This window comes from Homarus americanus, unplaced genomic scaffold, assembly GCF_018991925.1.
Source record: "Homarus americanus isolate GMGI-L3 unplaced genomic scaffold, GMGI_Hamer_2.0 scaffold59578, whole genome shotgun sequence".
Taxonomy (NCBI): domain Eukaryota; kingdom Metazoa; phylum Arthropoda; class Malacostraca; order Decapoda; family Nephropidae; genus Homarus; species Homarus americanus.
Window position 1 is genome coordinate 4,652,929 of NW_024712913.1, and position 16,189 is coordinate 4,669,117.

The 16,189-nt window shown below is 42.5% G+C and overlaps 2 protein-coding genes across 2 annotated transcripts; one reads left to right on the plus strand and one right to left on the minus strand.

Moving 5' to 3' along the window:
• Nucleotides 1-564: 564 nt before the first annotated feature.
• LOC121864981 lies at nt 565-3,038 on the minus strand. The gene is made up of 2 exons (XM_042364231.1): nt 2,921-3,038; nt 565-1,757 (listed from the first exon to the last, which is right to left on the minus strand). Exons 1-2 carry the CDS (start codon nt 2,951-2,953, stop codon nt 948-950), a joined length of 843 nt encoding a protein of 280 aa, XP_042220165.1. The 5' UTR covers nt 2,954-3,038; the 3' UTR covers nt 565-947.
• A 5,998-nt stretch (nt 3,039-9,036) lies between these two features.
• Nucleotides 9,037-15,643, plus strand: LOC121864987. The gene is made up of 2 exons (XM_042364245.1): nt 9,037-9,274; nt 14,510-15,643. The coding sequence occupies exons 1-2, from the start codon at nt 9,236-9,238 to the stop codon at nt 15,299-15,301; spliced, it is 831 nt and encodes a 276-aa protein (XP_042220179.1). The 5' UTR covers nt 9,037-9,235; the 3' UTR covers nt 15,302-15,643.
• The last annotated feature ends 546 nt before the right edge of the window (nt 15,644-16,189 follow it).

Genomic DNA, 16,189 nt, shown 5'->3' on the forward strand with positions numbered 1-16,189 from the left:
AGTCAAGTCAGGTCAAAATTATGGGATCCACTAATCATCTATCCTACATCTAACTCCAATGCTTTAAAAGCATTTTTAACCTTGGGCCACTGACAAATAAATTTGTGTAACATATTATCAGATTTGTACTGACCATCACTAAGGTTTTGTGAATTCAATTCCCTAATCAATCTAGCTTCAACCAGAAGTCTTTCTGTGACACATGATGATTTGCACACTTCTAAGATGTTTTCCCAATTCATGGGCTGATTATTGTTCCTAACATGAACGAACAGCGCACTGCTTTCAGATGCTTTTCTGATATTGTACTTTTGCTGTTTAATTCGGAGTTGTAATGCTTTCCCAGTCTGTCCTACTTTTACTGTACTTTTATCCTCTTCACCACTGATCGGCTCGTTAGCCGCTTGGGCGATCGGTCACGTCTGTAAGGGCTTGGGGCTTTGGAATAGAAATCCCTTGCCAGCCTAATCAGGATCTTATAAGAGGAAAGTCAAGTACCATGGTTTTCCGAGGAATAACAAACAAAAATAAACACAAATTGACACCACTCCCACAAATATCAAATAAACAATTACGGGAGTCAAACAATTAAGAGAATCAAATAATTAAAGGAGTCAAACAATCACGGGAGTCAAACAAATACGGAAGTCAAACAGCAAAGTGCATTAGTTGCTTACAAAATGAATAAATGATTTTCGCAGCATCGCTATTATCAAGTATAATTATTTATGAAATAATTTGTTCTGATTGTCGTGAAAAACATTTAATAAATTTTTAAGAAATTTAGACAGTAACGAAAGCAGAAAAAGGAACACACTTCACTGGTGGTGTGTTGAAAGATATTAAGCATCAGAGTAGAAGGTAGAACAGGAGTGTAAGACTTAAGCGGTGGACTGGTTATGGTGGAGACAAAATCACATACAGTACATTACATTCCACAAGGACTATTACACTCCTGGGTCGGGATAAGGGCAGTCCTCCCTCTTCACACACTGACTGTTGTCTGGATGGTAGTAGAGTGCGCTGTCCAGACATTTTGTTTCTTGGATGATGTGACCTAAGTCACTAGAGTGACATTGGTAAAAGTGGTGGTCACATCTCTGGACGCACTTGGGATGGTTGCCAGTAGACAAACATGTATATCTATCAATGCATCCGTTAGGCTGCACGGCGTTGATACAGAGCTTGAAGCAGGGAGCTGTGGCCAGGCACTCGCCACTCATAATGTCAAAATTAGTGCCATCTGCACACGTGAATCGACTATCTGGGGTGCCTTCTTGCACGCAGAAATAATAATTCGTGCAATCTGTTGGGTCTATAACAAACTTACCCACATCATCCACCGAACAGAATGGTTTACAGGCACAACCCTTAGCTTCGTCTTTTTGACATTTTAATCCATCAAAGAATTGTTTGGTGGGACAATGTTGTGGGTGACGTTTTCTATTATCGTCACATGTATAGAAAACTGAAGAGTCGTAGCGGTCACCCATTTCGTCAGGTCCATCAGGGTCACCACAGGTGTATCTACATTGTCCAGAGCAAAGGTTGTCGCATCTACTACCAGGAATACATTTATTGTCAATATTACTAAAAATCTCACCCTCGGAGCAATTGAGAGGGCCCAAAGGTGTTTGATCAGGACCACATAAATAGTACTGGTGACAGTTGTAAGGGTTCACCACTTGTAAACTTGGGGGTGGTTGAGTGCAGTCGGGTTTACAATACCCTTGTGGTTCTGCACACACAAATGGAACCTGTGAAGAGGAAAAGAGAAAAACTTGAAATTTGAATTTCTCTAACATATAGAAAAAACATTTATCATAGAAATTGATTGGCAACAAAATATTATAAATCAAACCAAAACACACACACACACACACACTACCGTACTACTATTACATTGCTGGCACTCGGAATCGAGTATGACGATCATCCAGCTAAGAGTTGGATGATGGTTGTGCGTGAGTTGATTTATGTGGTGAGGCAGGAGCGCAGGCTGCAACCAAATATCTTGGCTCTCCCTCTTCCTGATCCAGTGGTGCAACGACTGGGGACAGAGAAAGTTTCAGTGGACTGCCGATAGCCGAGTTTGTTGGGTTTCTCCTTAGTAGCCTGTCCATCTTGCATTGCTTTCATCCGCCGGTGTTGTCGTTGGGTTCCCGTGTTGGTCGCCTCTTCTGCCTATTCCGTCGTTGGGATCTTACTGGAGCTCTGTAAGCATGTCTGTCTGACGAAGGGCTTCACCCCAAATTTTTTGCCTTATACCTGCCAAGATTAATCTGCAAGGCAGCGGGGCAGTGGTTGGTAGGCGCCAGGGCGTGTCCACAAGCCGGTGGGCCCATGCGCCGTACCTCTGGGGCCCACTGGTGCTCCTAGATCCCTTGGTGGTCTAGGCTGGGGCCAAGAGGTACCCAGTTACCGTGTGTTGCCACGAGGAGGCACAGCAGGATTCTTGATGGTGAAGAGACTGTGTACTGGCAGGGGAAGACTTACACAAAGTTTCTTCCCCGTCCACCCTAATGGCTAGCCAGTGGCGGTAGCTGAAAGTGAAAGGAAGCAAGTAGTGCTGCTTGCCACGCTAGACACATTACACCACCTTGTGCACACACACACACACACACACATACATATTATTATTATTATATTCATTTATTGTTTATGTACAAATGTGTGTATGTGTTAAATTGTGGTGTCACTGATTACATTCTGCTACTGGCTGCCCTCTCCAAGGTGAGAGGAATAAGTCCATGATTTTTGGCCACCTAGACTTACCAGCGCTAGGGCCATGGACATAGGTGTGGCTTCTTGGCCATATACAGTACATACCACCACCTGGGCCATGACTAAGGGTGTGGCCATCTGGCTACACCAGCACTAGGTCCATGGCCATGGAGCTGTATCAACTACCCGTCCTTACCATCATGAGAGCCAAAATCCAACACAGGATCATCTTGTTGATGTTGATGAGTGAAGTAAAAAGCTATTCCCTCGTCGGGAACTAGTGACGGTATGAGTGTGTGATGGTGCGGGCAGTTACATCGCTCATTTAAATATACACCCGCACGTACGCTATCTATCTTATCCTTGACGTAAGAGTACGTACTCACGCACTAGCACTACTGACGGCTGTTTCCCAGAACCTTGTACCTTATAATACGCGATAAAGAAAACACGTTGACGATCATCTTCCCCGAATGTTCCCAATGATATCACGGTCATTCTTGTTGGAAATTAATCTCGTTTGTTGTGATACAGAAATACCTGTATCTTTGAGAACCCTCGACCTAAGTTACTCCCTGTACCGGGAACTTGCGTCATAATAGTACAAAAGTGCGTGCTTGTAACCCAAGACATCATGGTCTTATACGTAAAGTGTACCAAGAAATGAAAAAAATGAGTGACATGAGAATAATAACAGCATGAATGGTGTATAGTACACAGGGAGAGAGTTAGAGAGAGAGAGAGAGATTACTCATATCAAGTTATAAACAAAGTATAAGCTGCCACACAAGACGCAAGAGAAACTCAAACCCATTCATTTTCCCCTAACATATATGTGAAGTTGTTTACATGTACTCTGTGTATATGTGTTTTTGTTTATATGTATTCTGTGTATAATGTTTTTGCTCACATGTACTCTGTGTGCATATGTTTTTGTTCACATGTACTTTGTATACCTGTATACGTTTTTGTTTATATGTGCTGAGTATATACATTTTTTTTACATGTACTCTGTGTATATAATTTTTTGTTTACATGTACTCTGTGTATATACTCGTATGTTTAGATGAGAAGGATTCTATCGAGACATTTCACCTCCTTACCTGGAGTAAAATCTTACTGGTATCCTGCCTCGTGTGGTGAGTGTATTGGACCATTATTTTGCATATTGTGATATATTCTTCCAACTGGAGATGCAGCCATTATAAGTATTTTTTTATTGGGTGTAAATGTAAATGTTATAACTTAGGGAAGCACACGCCATCTGACACACACACACACATATATATAATATATATATATATATATATATATATATATATATATATATATATATATATATATATATATATATATATATATATATATATATATATATATATATATATATATATATACACACACACATGCAAACACACACACACACATTTATCATCAGCTGTTAAAGTTCACATACCTACACAGTTATCATGTAATATGACTTAGGGTGTTGCCACAGCCTTAGTGGAAATTCCGCAGCAACTTCGTCTCAAAAAAAAAAGTAATTGAAAAGATCGCCAATTCTCTTCTTTTCTTTTTAGGTACTGCTATAATTTTTATATATAATGTAGAGTGTGTTACAATAATCGGCCAACCCTGTGTATGTCTGTATGTAGTAGGTAGTAGGCAGCTACCAAACAAGGAGGTACTACCGCCTGGGAAGATATTGGAAGCATAATGTGTTGTCTAATGGTAGACCCTGCTGCCATATGGCATCACGAAAATTGTGACGAAGTCCCAGACTGCTGATCTGACTTTCTGCCTCATTTACACACAATTGCAGGGTCTCAATTGTTTCTCTTACTTTTACAACACAACATGTATATATATCGTTTCTCACTATTGATTTTTCATTTTCGTATTTCTTTATGGTTCGTTATTATTATTATTATTATTATTATTATTATTATTATTATTATTATTATTATTATTATTATTATTATTATTATATTATTATTATTATTAGTAGTAGTAGTAATAGTTTTGTTGTTATTATTGTTATTTAATTTTTATTTTTTATTTATTATTATAAATTTTATTTACTATGAACTAATTATTATTTTTACTGTTATTATTATTACATTTTCGCCCCAAGGCCCCGATGTGGGCCAGTGACCTGTTCCCGGGTGGGCTAATCCTGTAAAAAAAAAAAGTATGTATGTACGTAGGTAGTTTTTTAAGCACTTAAATTGAGATATTGAATTAAAACCCTGAGTTACTATATTAAAGGAACGTATCTAACCGGTAAGGAACGACAGGCTTGGTGTTGTCCAGGGTTATAGGCCCTATACAGACAGTCGTTGATGAACCTCGCAAGGCTTGCCAGAAGCCTTCCCTCGACACAAACAAGGGCTGGGGTTTGGTGGGTTCCGAGTTCTGGGAAACCTTGGTGGAGTGATCAGCTGTCGACGCTTGTGACTTGCCTCCCCTCGCTAGCTTGGCCAGACAGACGTTGCATCATACCGTCAACACTTGTCGAGTCTTCGTTAACTTTTTAAAGTGGTCAGTAAATCAACCTGCTGCAGGGGGCGAAGTGCTTCTGTGGTGTGTGTGTGTGTGTGTGTACACAAATGGTAGAGCGGCCAAGTGGATACAACAGTCGCCTCCAGTTCTAAGGGTCGCTGGTTTGATCCTGGAGAATTTCCAGTCCACGGAGCCCCAGTGAGGAGAGTGAAGACAGTCCACGGAGCCCCAGTGAGGAGAGTGAAGACAGTCCACGGAGCCCCAGTGAGGAGAGTGAAGACAGTCCACGGAGCCCCAGTGAGGAGAGTGAAGACAGTCCACGGAGCCCCAGTGAGGAGAGTGAAGACAGTCCACGGAGCCCCAGTGAGGAGAGTGAAGACAGTCCACGGAGCCCCAGTGAGGAGGTGAAGACAGTCCACGGAGCCCCAGTGAGGAGAGTGAAGACAGTCCACGGAGCCCCAGTGAGGAGAGTGAAGACAGTCCACGGAGCCCCAGTGAGGAGAGTGAAGACAGTCCACGGAGCCCCAGTGAGGAGAGTGAAGACAGTCCACGGAGCCCCAGTGAGGAGAGTGAAGACAGTCCACGGAGCTCCAGTGAGGAGAGTGAAAACAGTCAAGTATCGTGTCATCCACTGTCGAGCTTAACGTCTTACATAACCTCTCAACTGATGTATGTACTGTACTGTACTGTACTGAACTGTACTGTACTGTACTGTACATTGTCTCAAGAAAACTTTATCACTTCACCATAAAATTGTATTGCATCACTGTTTGTGGGGTTTGTTATAAGTCTCATCTTCCTGAGAAGCAGAAGTAATGGTCTAGTTACAAGGAGAAGTTTCCAGAAAGTCTACCAATCATAATTACGCCCCGACTCACGTGGACACTTATCGCCAACCTCCTCACTGACCAATAAGCTTCAGGTACTCACAAGGTCAGCTGTATCAGTGAAGTCCCTTGGAAATAGTGACCAACATGGTAGCTCTCACGTACTAGAGGACCACTTCATTTAACGTCTAATAAGATGTATGCCTTTTAGCTGTATATACAGAATATTACAGTATACATGTTACAGTCAATGTGTCAAATCTGGAACTCTGTAACATACCCGTGAAAATCTTGTTTCGTCTTGCTCATGTTGTGGTTAGGATAGTTTAGATCAGCTTCGGTTTAATGTGAAGTTTAATTATTATTTTTTTGCAGTTCACAGCTGAATAACTTAACCTAACCGAAACACAACACAAACAACTCGAAACGGAATATTATAAAGCGTATGTTACAGAGTTTCAGATTTGACACATTGACTGTAGTAATCATGACAGCAGCCACGCCCTCGCAGGAGGAAGAAGATCCAGGTGTTAGCACACAAGGCACAACAAATGGCGTCGTCAGGAGGAATCCGACAACTAACACACAGTGGACCGCAGGTCAGGGCCGGATTCAGGACTGAGCAAAGTGGGCAGTTGCCCAGGGGCTTCCACAATCTGGGGGCCTCCACATAAGAACATAAGAACATAAGAATGGAGGAAACTGCAGCGGGCCTATTGGCCCATACTGGGCAGTCCCGTTTACACCCAACCCCTATTGCTCATATGAGCATCCAACCTATGTTTGAAGCAATTCAGCGTATTCGAGTTAATGATGATATTTGGTAACTTGTTCCATTCATCCACTACTCTGTTTCCAAACCAGTGTTTACCTATTTCACGCCTAAATCTAAATTTGTCTAATTTAAAACCATTGTTGTGAGTTCGCTCCTGGTTGGATAATTTGAGTACCTTTGTAATGTCCCTTTGTTTAGCCCTGCCTTCCACTTATACACACCTCTATCAGGTCGCCCTCGCTCTACGTCTCTCAAGGGAGTGCAAATTAAGATGCTAACCTGTCTCTATACTCAAGGTTCCAAATGCCCGGGATTAGTCTTGTCATTCTCCTCTGAATTCTTTCCAAGGATTCTATATCCATTCTGTAATACGGTGACCAGAACTGAACTGCGTAATCCAGGTGTGGTCTCACAAGAGCAAGATACAGTTTTAGGATGACCTCGCTAGTCTTGTAACTAACACTCCTTTGTATGAACCCAAGTACTTTATTAGCCTTGTTATGAGCAAAAACACACTGTTTACTTGGCTTAAGGTTCCTACTTATCATCACTCCTAAATCTCTCTCGCAGTCGGATTTCTCTATGGCATCGTTGATCATCTGGTATCTGGTTTCCCTGTTTACATCTCCTATACTGAGTACTTTACATTTGCCGACGTTGAATTTCATCTGCCATTTTTCAGACCACTCGAAAAATTTGTTTAGATCTTCCTGTAGTTTTGCCGAGTCCTCGTCAGATTTGATAACACGTCCTATTTTAGTGTCATCAGCAAATTTACGTATGTTGCTGTCTATGCCTATATCTATGTCGTTTATGTATATAATAAACAATAATGGTCCAAGTACTGAGCCTTGGGGAACTCCACTTGTGACGTTGCTCCAATGGGACTTAGTGCCGTTAATGCTCACTCGCTGTTTCCTGTCCTGTAACCACGCCCTAATCCATTTAAGGATGTCACCTTTGATGCCATGAGCTTCTACATATTACAATATTTTATTTATTTGTTTATTCATTTGGATTATTTTTATTTTCATTCTTTAAAATTCATGTTTATCTATTCCATTACGTAAAACTATGTTCAGCAAGAAGCGTGATAGAAATTAGGCTAGCTACTCCTTGAAATTCATGAATTCATGGTTTTCCTATGAACTGTATATTTTTAATGAATGCTATTGTTTGTGTTGCTAATAATATATTTAGAATTCCACAAACACATATTGATTAAAAATGAACTACATGGAATAACGAAATTGAGATTAAAAAAACAAATAAAATATTTTTTTCATTATCACTTCCATTACGAATGCCATCAGGGCGCTGTGTTTGTTGAGTCTGTCGGAGGAGGTTGGGTCGTGTGGTATCTGCACATCAGTTGTCATGTGTCTGTCGTTTAAAGAGACTTGCATCGCCCATGATTCGTGAACTTCCCACGAGTAGACATAAACATGTCTTGCAGATGTAAAATGAGAGAGAGAATTATCATGTGTGCTTGTTGAAAATTTTCCCGGGGGGGCTTACAGCGCCCCCCGGAACTCCCAGATGTTTAGGCTCGCTTCACTCGCCACCCCACCCTCTTGGGTAGTAATAATGAGGGGGGCCTCCACAAAGAGGCTGCCCATGGGCCTCCACAGGTCTAAATCCGGCACTTCCGCAGGTATATAGAGTACGTCCAATAACAAACTTTGGCGGCCACCTGGAAGAATGGTAAACAACTGCTTCACCTTGGCAACCACTTATCTTTACCTCAATGCAACAGGAACGGGAAGAGCAGCCCAACCTAACCTAATCTATCCTTTCATAAAAATTAAGTTATTCTTGAGACTGAAAAAGAAGAGCAGAAGAATAATGGAGAGGTATGGAGAAAAGAGCGTCTTGCTGAGTAATAAATTTATAGTGGTCCCCAATAAGAGACATTGTATGATAATGATGATAAATAATGAATGATAATTATGTTAATGATAATAGTTTGTCAAACCATGTGACAAGTGACTCGAGGTTCTCGTCGTGGGTTGATGCGTAATAAATGTACTTTGTGGAGGACGATATTCAGGGTAGGAGGTCATCCACCCACCTTGAGCCTTACAACAGAGGGTTAAATATGATACTAGGTAGACATATAAGAAGCTTGAAGGAAGGTGTGAGAAGCGTGGCAGATGTCACACTGATATAAGTCCTCTCGGACATCTATATAAGTAAAAGGTCCTCACCTCCTACATATTGATTCTGAGTGAGGGTCGCTCGCTCACCTGGTTACCTTCACCTGTTTACCTTCACCTGGTTACCTTCAACTGGTTACCTTCACCTGGTCACCCTCACCAGGTTACCTTCACCTGGTTATCCTCACCTGGTTATCTTCAACTGGTTATCTTCACCTGGCTACCTTCACCTGGTCACGTTTCACTTTCATATGGCCAGCATCCAACTCCTCCTTGGGGTCCTCGCCCTGGTAAATCCACAGTACTTATACGTGTACATTTATACCAACTGATAAAAGAGACAGGGTGTAGAAGTGACATAATTATATAGTTAAATTATGTATTCCAAGACAAAGATAATCGGCATTACCTCATGTTGAGAGACCATCGGTTATAATAATGTTTTTGATTTATTGAGTAAAGTCTCTGTCATAAACTGTTTGAGGAACTAAAGAACTGAAGAAACTTTATTATTAATGACTCGCACATAAATGTTGTCTCGACAATCAGGTGAGGCACAGGTGGAGAAAACTAGAAAATCAAAAAGGATTACGTCCGCCAAGGTGATGTTTACACTTCGTCACAACTGCAAGCTTTCTTTATTTACTGAGGGTCGGATGCCACCCCCGTCCCCTGTTCCCGCCGCTCACATCCGCCCCCTCACCTCCCCATCCTCACCTCCCCATCCTCACCTCCACCCCCTTACCCCCATCACCCCCCTTCTCCCAGTGTCGCCACATTTACATTCCAAATAATTCTTCATGTTGAACCTACGCTTTACTGTATATACTGTTGTTAGTGTTGCAAGAATTTTTGTAGTTCCACAAAGTTTAAATTTGAGTGGACAGGAAGTGAGAAATAATTATTTTAAATTGAATGGTGGTAGTTGAAACAGACATTGTTGTTGTTGTTGTTGAGGCGCTTCACCTGCCGTAGTTGTTAACGTAGTTATCTTGGTTTATTGTTAACAACACATGACATTAAAATGAGATTACAGAATGGATATAGAATCCTTGGAACGAATTCAGAGGAAAATGATCAGACTAATCCCGGGCATTAGGAACCTTGAGTACAGAGACAGGTTAAAGCATCTTAAATTGCACTCCCGAAAGAGACGTAGAGTGAGGGGCGATAGGATCGAGGTGTATAAATGGAAGTCAGGGCTAAACAAAGGGGACATTACAAAGGTACTCAAACTATCCAACCAGGAGCGAACTCGTAACAATGGTTTTAAATTAGACAAATTTGGATTTAGACGCGAAATAGGTAAACATTGGTTTGGAAATAGAGTAGCGGACGAGTGGAACAAGTTACCAAATATCATCACTAACTCGAATATGCTGGATAGCTTCAAACATAGGTTGGATGGATATAATGAGCAATAGGGGTTGGGTGTAAATGGGACTACCCAGTATGGGCCAATAGGGCCACTGCAGTTTCCTCCATTCTTATGTTCTTATGTTCTAGATGAAATTTCCTCACGCTGACCTCTCTCACTTATTACATAATACAGAAAAACTCTCTCATGTACAGTACACACACACCCACACACACAGACTCACACACATACACACACACACACACACACATAATAAATAATAATAATGGGTGTCCCTCGTGTAACGAGGATGGCCGGCCCTATATGGCTACCTAGGCGTGGATTTGTTAAAGGTGTATAAGCTGTCACCAACACAAACAACCACACCCTAAGTTAACGAGTTGCATGACCCAGTGTCAAGGAATAGTCCGAGAAGACCGGACAACTCGTCAACTGCACTGGCTAACCATTACCCCGGAATAGGATCCGCAAATGGATTACATAAGAACATAAGAACATAAGAAAGTGGGACTGCAGGAGGCCGACTGGCCCATACAGGGCAGATCCCTTTCACACCCATCCCAGCACTTCCATGTGCCTATCCAACTTCGTCTTGAAGCTCCTAGCGTCCCCGATCCTACTATAGCACTCGGTAGCCTATTCCACATATCCACAACTCTATTACCAAACCAGTGCTTGCCTATATCCTTTCTGAATCGGAATTTATCTAATTTAAAGCCATTTGTTCTAGTTATTTCGTTATTACTGAGCTTCAGAACATCTTCCATTTTACCCTTGTTAATCCCACTTACCCACTTGTACACCTCTATCATATCTCCCCTAACTCTTCGCCTCTCTAATGAATGTAAGCCTAAGCTTTTCAGTCTTTCTTCATATGGAAGGTTTCTAATATTATGGATCATTTTTGTCATTCTTCTTTGTACTCTCTCCAAAGAATCTATGTCATTCTATAATAAGACACCAGAACTGAACCGCATAATCCATTGGCCCACTAATGCCATTAAAGTTCAAGATAACGTCAGCAGTTCTGTTACTCACAGACCTGAATATGAACCCAAGTCCTGTTTGCCTTGATGCGAACGCTAATACGTGTTTTCTGGGTTTCAAGTCGTTGCTAACAAATACACCTAGATCTTTTTCACAAACTGAGGTTTTCTATTTCCGTATTACCTAGTTTATACTTAACGTTTTATTCGTCTTCCTATCTGTAGACCTTGCATTTATCAGTATTAAAATTCATTTTGCCAGTCTACTGACCACTCATGTAAGGTATGCTGACCACCTCATGTAAGGTTCTCAATTACTGCTGGGTAGACAGAGGCAAGTGGCGTAAAGAAATTGCCCGTTGTTTCACTCTGCCCGAAGATCGAACTCAGGTCCGCTCGCTTGCGAGACGAGCATGCTGGCCATTACACCACACACACGCACACACACGCACTCACACAACACACACACACACACTTCTGGCTGCCAAGCTCTTTCAATAAACCGTTAATTATTATTATTTTATTATTACACACACACACTACTACTACTACTTTGCTGTCACTTGGAATCACGTATGACGATCATCCAGCTATGAGACAATGATCAGTTATTAAGGATGTCACCTTTGTTGGTGAGCTTTGAGATGACTAGAAAGGATGATACGGGACCGGCAGGATCGTCCACAGATGTTGCACGTGTTGGGGGTTACATCTAGTGCGGGAGGGGCTGCGGCAGCGTTTTTCCGACGTTGACGCTTGTCTGCCTCGGTATGCAGTCGGGCGAACACGAAAGTATTGATACCTTCTTGTGTGGTGATCCTTCAAGCATTACGGTGTGGAGTAATCGTCTCCCCGGTTGGGGGGGGTGGGTTTGGTACTTTTTCAGGTTTGTCTTAAGACTATCCTTATTCCTTTTCAGTTGCCCGCCAGCATTACGTTAACTATTCGTTAGGTAACTGTAAAGTAGCTGCTTTGGCAGTCTACTGTCGTCCATGCGGGTAACATGGCCAGTCCAACGTAGTTGTTCATGGATAAATGGTAACCTCGATACTCCTACAGTTGGTGTCAGCGAGAATACTGGCATTTGTTCTCTTGTGGATACGTTGGTGAAAGTTTTCAAGTGCCTTGCGGTGCCTCCTGTATGTGAGCCATGTTTCGCTGCTCTATAGCAGGGTGGAGAGGACCACTGCTCGATATACGTGCAACATCGTAGATAATTTCAGCTCCCTACAGCTGAAGACACGGGTATGGAGTCTGCCAAAGGCTTGAGATCACATCTGATCCGATGTTGAATCTCTTCATTGATATCTGGAGTGGTGGACAGGTGGGAACCGAAATTCCGAAAGTGGGTAACATTAGAGAGAGGTAGTACCGTTAAGCTGATGGAGGTGTGGTAGGCGCAGGGGCAGGCTGAAAGAGAATCTAAGTCTTACGTACATTCACCTCAAGGCCTAAGTATGCAAACGCATCTGCGTAGGTGTTCAGGGTCTCCTGTAGGTCGCGTTCAGTGAGCGACAAGGGTGAGGACGTGTGCATACTGAAGTTCAGTAATGGAAGTTGCCGTGTTTGTTTCATAAATGACATGCCTGACGTTGTACACTCCTCCGTACAAATGTTTGCCGATGACACCAAGTTATTTCGGGAAATCAAGAACCAAGTGAACTGTGAAGAACTGCAGAAGGATCTCTTTGATCTCCAACAATGGTCGATGAAATGGCTGCTGAGGTTCAATGTCACGAAGTGTTAGAGGATGCACCTGGGGCGTACCAACGGTAAGGAAGCGTATGATATGTCCCAACGGGATGAAGAAACTGCACTGTTTGAGACTGATTGTAGAAGGACCTAGGTGTGTATGTTGACAATGAGCTGAAATTCTCGGGCCATTGCGAGAAGAAGGTAAACCAGGCAAATAAATTATTAGGTCTTACAAGAAGGTCTTTCAGATATCTAGACAGTCCGTCCCTCGTGAAGTGCTTCCCCATCTGGAGTAAGGTCACCCCGTCTGGTCCCCGAGATATGCCTACGGCACTGTCAGTTGGTTGAAACTGTTCAAACGAGGGCCACCAGACTGGTGCCTGTACTTCGGCACCTCAACTACCCTGAAAGATTGGAGCGCCTGAACTTGCCTAGCTTATGCTACAGACGGGCAAGGGGGGGACCTAATTGAGGTGTATGAGCATCTCAAGGGGCACTACTGAGTCGAGTGTCCTTACCTGGAGCTGGCGGACGCTCGCCCCACAAGGGGTCACAGCTCAAGATTGAAGAAGCCTCGGGTCGAGAAAACTGTAGGGGTAAACTTTTTAGGAGTGAAAGTTGTAAACTCTTGGAACAATCTGCCAGAAAGTGTTGTGACGGCACCGAGTGTGAGCTCTTTGACGATCAGACTTGACCAACACTGGAGCAGGTTCAGGTACATTCAGGAGCCGGTGCATGCCCAGTTCTTGCCAACAGTGCGTAACAGAGACGTGACCGATCGCCCAAGCGGTTAACGAGCCGATTTGTGGTGAAGAGGATAAAAGTAAAAAGACACATGTGCTCCTGCCTGGAGCCGTCTTATGTTGAAAAGACCCTTCATCCGGTACTGGATGTCACCCCCGCCGGCTAAATTGGTACTGGCATGAGTAATGAAGACACACACACACACACGCACGCACACACATCTACACACACACACACACACACACGGGCTGGCGACTAATTCCATACTTACTGGTCAATATGTTATTTGATGAATATATTTGTCGATTTTACAATTGATTTACATTTTTATTTACAGCTGATTCTCTTAACGCGCGTATTGCGTCTCACTCTTTCATTCCTTATATATCGAGGTCACTGTCATGTCAAAAACCATGAATATTTTTCAATATTTTATACAGTATGTAATTCTTTGTAGTTTTTGTTAGACAAAATAAAACATGTTAGTGTTACAAGCAGGAATAGAAGAGATAATATATATTAAGTAACTAAAGAGTAGGAGTGAAAATATAGTAGACCAGAGTTAAGTGTTGTGCAGGTTCAGGCATTTACTGTACAGCTCAACAATAAGGTGCTGGAGAAAGTCGAGCTATTATATATTTAGGCAGCTTGGATTCAACTAATAAGTGTTGTGTACATTAATTATATGAAAAATATCTATAAAACAATGTTCTTTCTGACAGGTGGTGTCGGTGAGCGGGGAGACCTCCCTACCCTACTGTAAAATTGACTGCAGCCATTACAAGACACATCACCTGACAGCCGACCCTTTAGACCAACATAGATTCTATTTGTGTAAGAGTACAGCAACGTGGTATGAGGAGTCAATTGCCTGCGACACCGGTCTTGACTTCGATGTTGTTACTTGCGACTGCATGGATCCTCATGACCCAAACTATCAACCTACACCACTTTGTGAGAAATGCGGCTTTGACTGCACGACCGTAAAGGACGGCAAACGCGCATCCCCAGCAGCCTGTAATTTATATATAGAATGTAGTGGCAGCAAAGACGGAGAAATGAAAGCATGTGGCGATAGCACTCCATATTTCGACGGTAACGTTTGTCAGACAAATGAAAGTAATTGTTGTACATGTCATCCACATTGCACTGCCAAAGACACAACTAATAATAAGTTTATACCTGATAAATTCAACTGTACAAAGTTCTACCTTTGCGTCACTGCTGGAATGATACACTCAATCTGTGATGAAGGTAATTTTGATGTGGAGCAACAAAAGTGTTGGGTAGGCGCCCCCTGTAATGAAGAGTGTTATGGCACCGGCTGTGTAGAAACACTGATATGTAAACAAACTGGCTTTTTCCCGAAGTGTACAACAAGTTGTAACCCACACTACTTCACATGCAACGCATCGCAAATCGGCAAGGAGGCAGGGATATTGACCTGCCAGAACGGTAACGTCCTGGACCCACAGACTATGACCTGTATCAACCCGGACGACTGCCCGTTCTAGCTTCAGTATTGATCATGTCTCCCGCCATAACCATGTTTGGTCGATGACACTGATATTAAAACACTGCTCACGCCTTACTGAGAAATTAATGGACTTCGTCACACAAAAATGTTCAGCTACTGCTTATTTTATTTATTAGAGAAGTTAACACAGGCTTGTGTGTCTGCCATGATCATGGTGCATTATTTTGTGTATATGTCTAAGTTAAGTAGGTTTACTGGGGACTGTGAGGTGAGATAAAAGGTTATTAATGGTTTAAATATCTTATTAATCATTATACAGTATTCTATCCATGTATGAAGATTTGGTGTTATGATGAATAAAGTCAGTATAAACAGTTAATGATTTATATTCTATACTGTACAAGGTTTATTCTTCCTTTTTAAGGCAAGTAGGTGGATAGGTTAGGTTAGGTTAGATGGTATGGGTAGTGGTAGATGATACCTTTCATTGGACGGTGAGAATTTCCAACATAGGACTTCAAACACATCTAACCAAGCCCGTGGTGACGTCAGTGTTCGAGAATTCTGGACGCGGGGACAGCGAGCCTTCTTCGACATCAGGATTTTTTATTCCATGGCCGCATGTCACCGTAACTTAGCTCTCGATGCTGCACACGAGAACGAGAACGAGAACGACAAGATAAGGGCATAGGGGAGAGAATTCAGAAAGTTAATCAAGGCAGCTTCACTCTTCTAATGGTCACAACCTCTGGTGGGATGGGACCAAGTGCAAGATGCTTCTATGCCAGACACGCGGAGGTGCTACCAGAACAGAAGCAGCAGCCCAGAAGTTATGTTACAGCCTGGATGAGATCTTGACTGTCCTTCTCTCTCCTTAGGTCGGCTTTGCTCTGCCTCAGGGGAACGAGAGCATCGGCACCAAAGC

Bases quoted from the DNA above. Each gene is read 5' to 3' on its own strand.
- LOC121864981 (XM_042364231.1), bottom strand. From the start codon at position 2,953: ATGATCCTGTGTTGGATTTTGGCTCTCATGATG. The intron at 1,758-2,920 runs GTAAGGACGGGT...TCCTCTTCACAG, and splicing joins GGATTTTGGCTCTCATGATG to GTTCCATTTGTGTGTGCAGA.
- LOC121864987 (XM_042364245.1), top strand. From the start codon at position 9,236: ATGGCCAGCATCCAACTCCTCCTTGGGGTCCTCGCCCTG. The intron at 9,275-14,509 runs GTAAATCCACAG...TCTTTCTGACAG, and splicing joins TCCTTGGGGTCCTCGCCCTG to GTGGTGTCGGTGAGCGGGGA.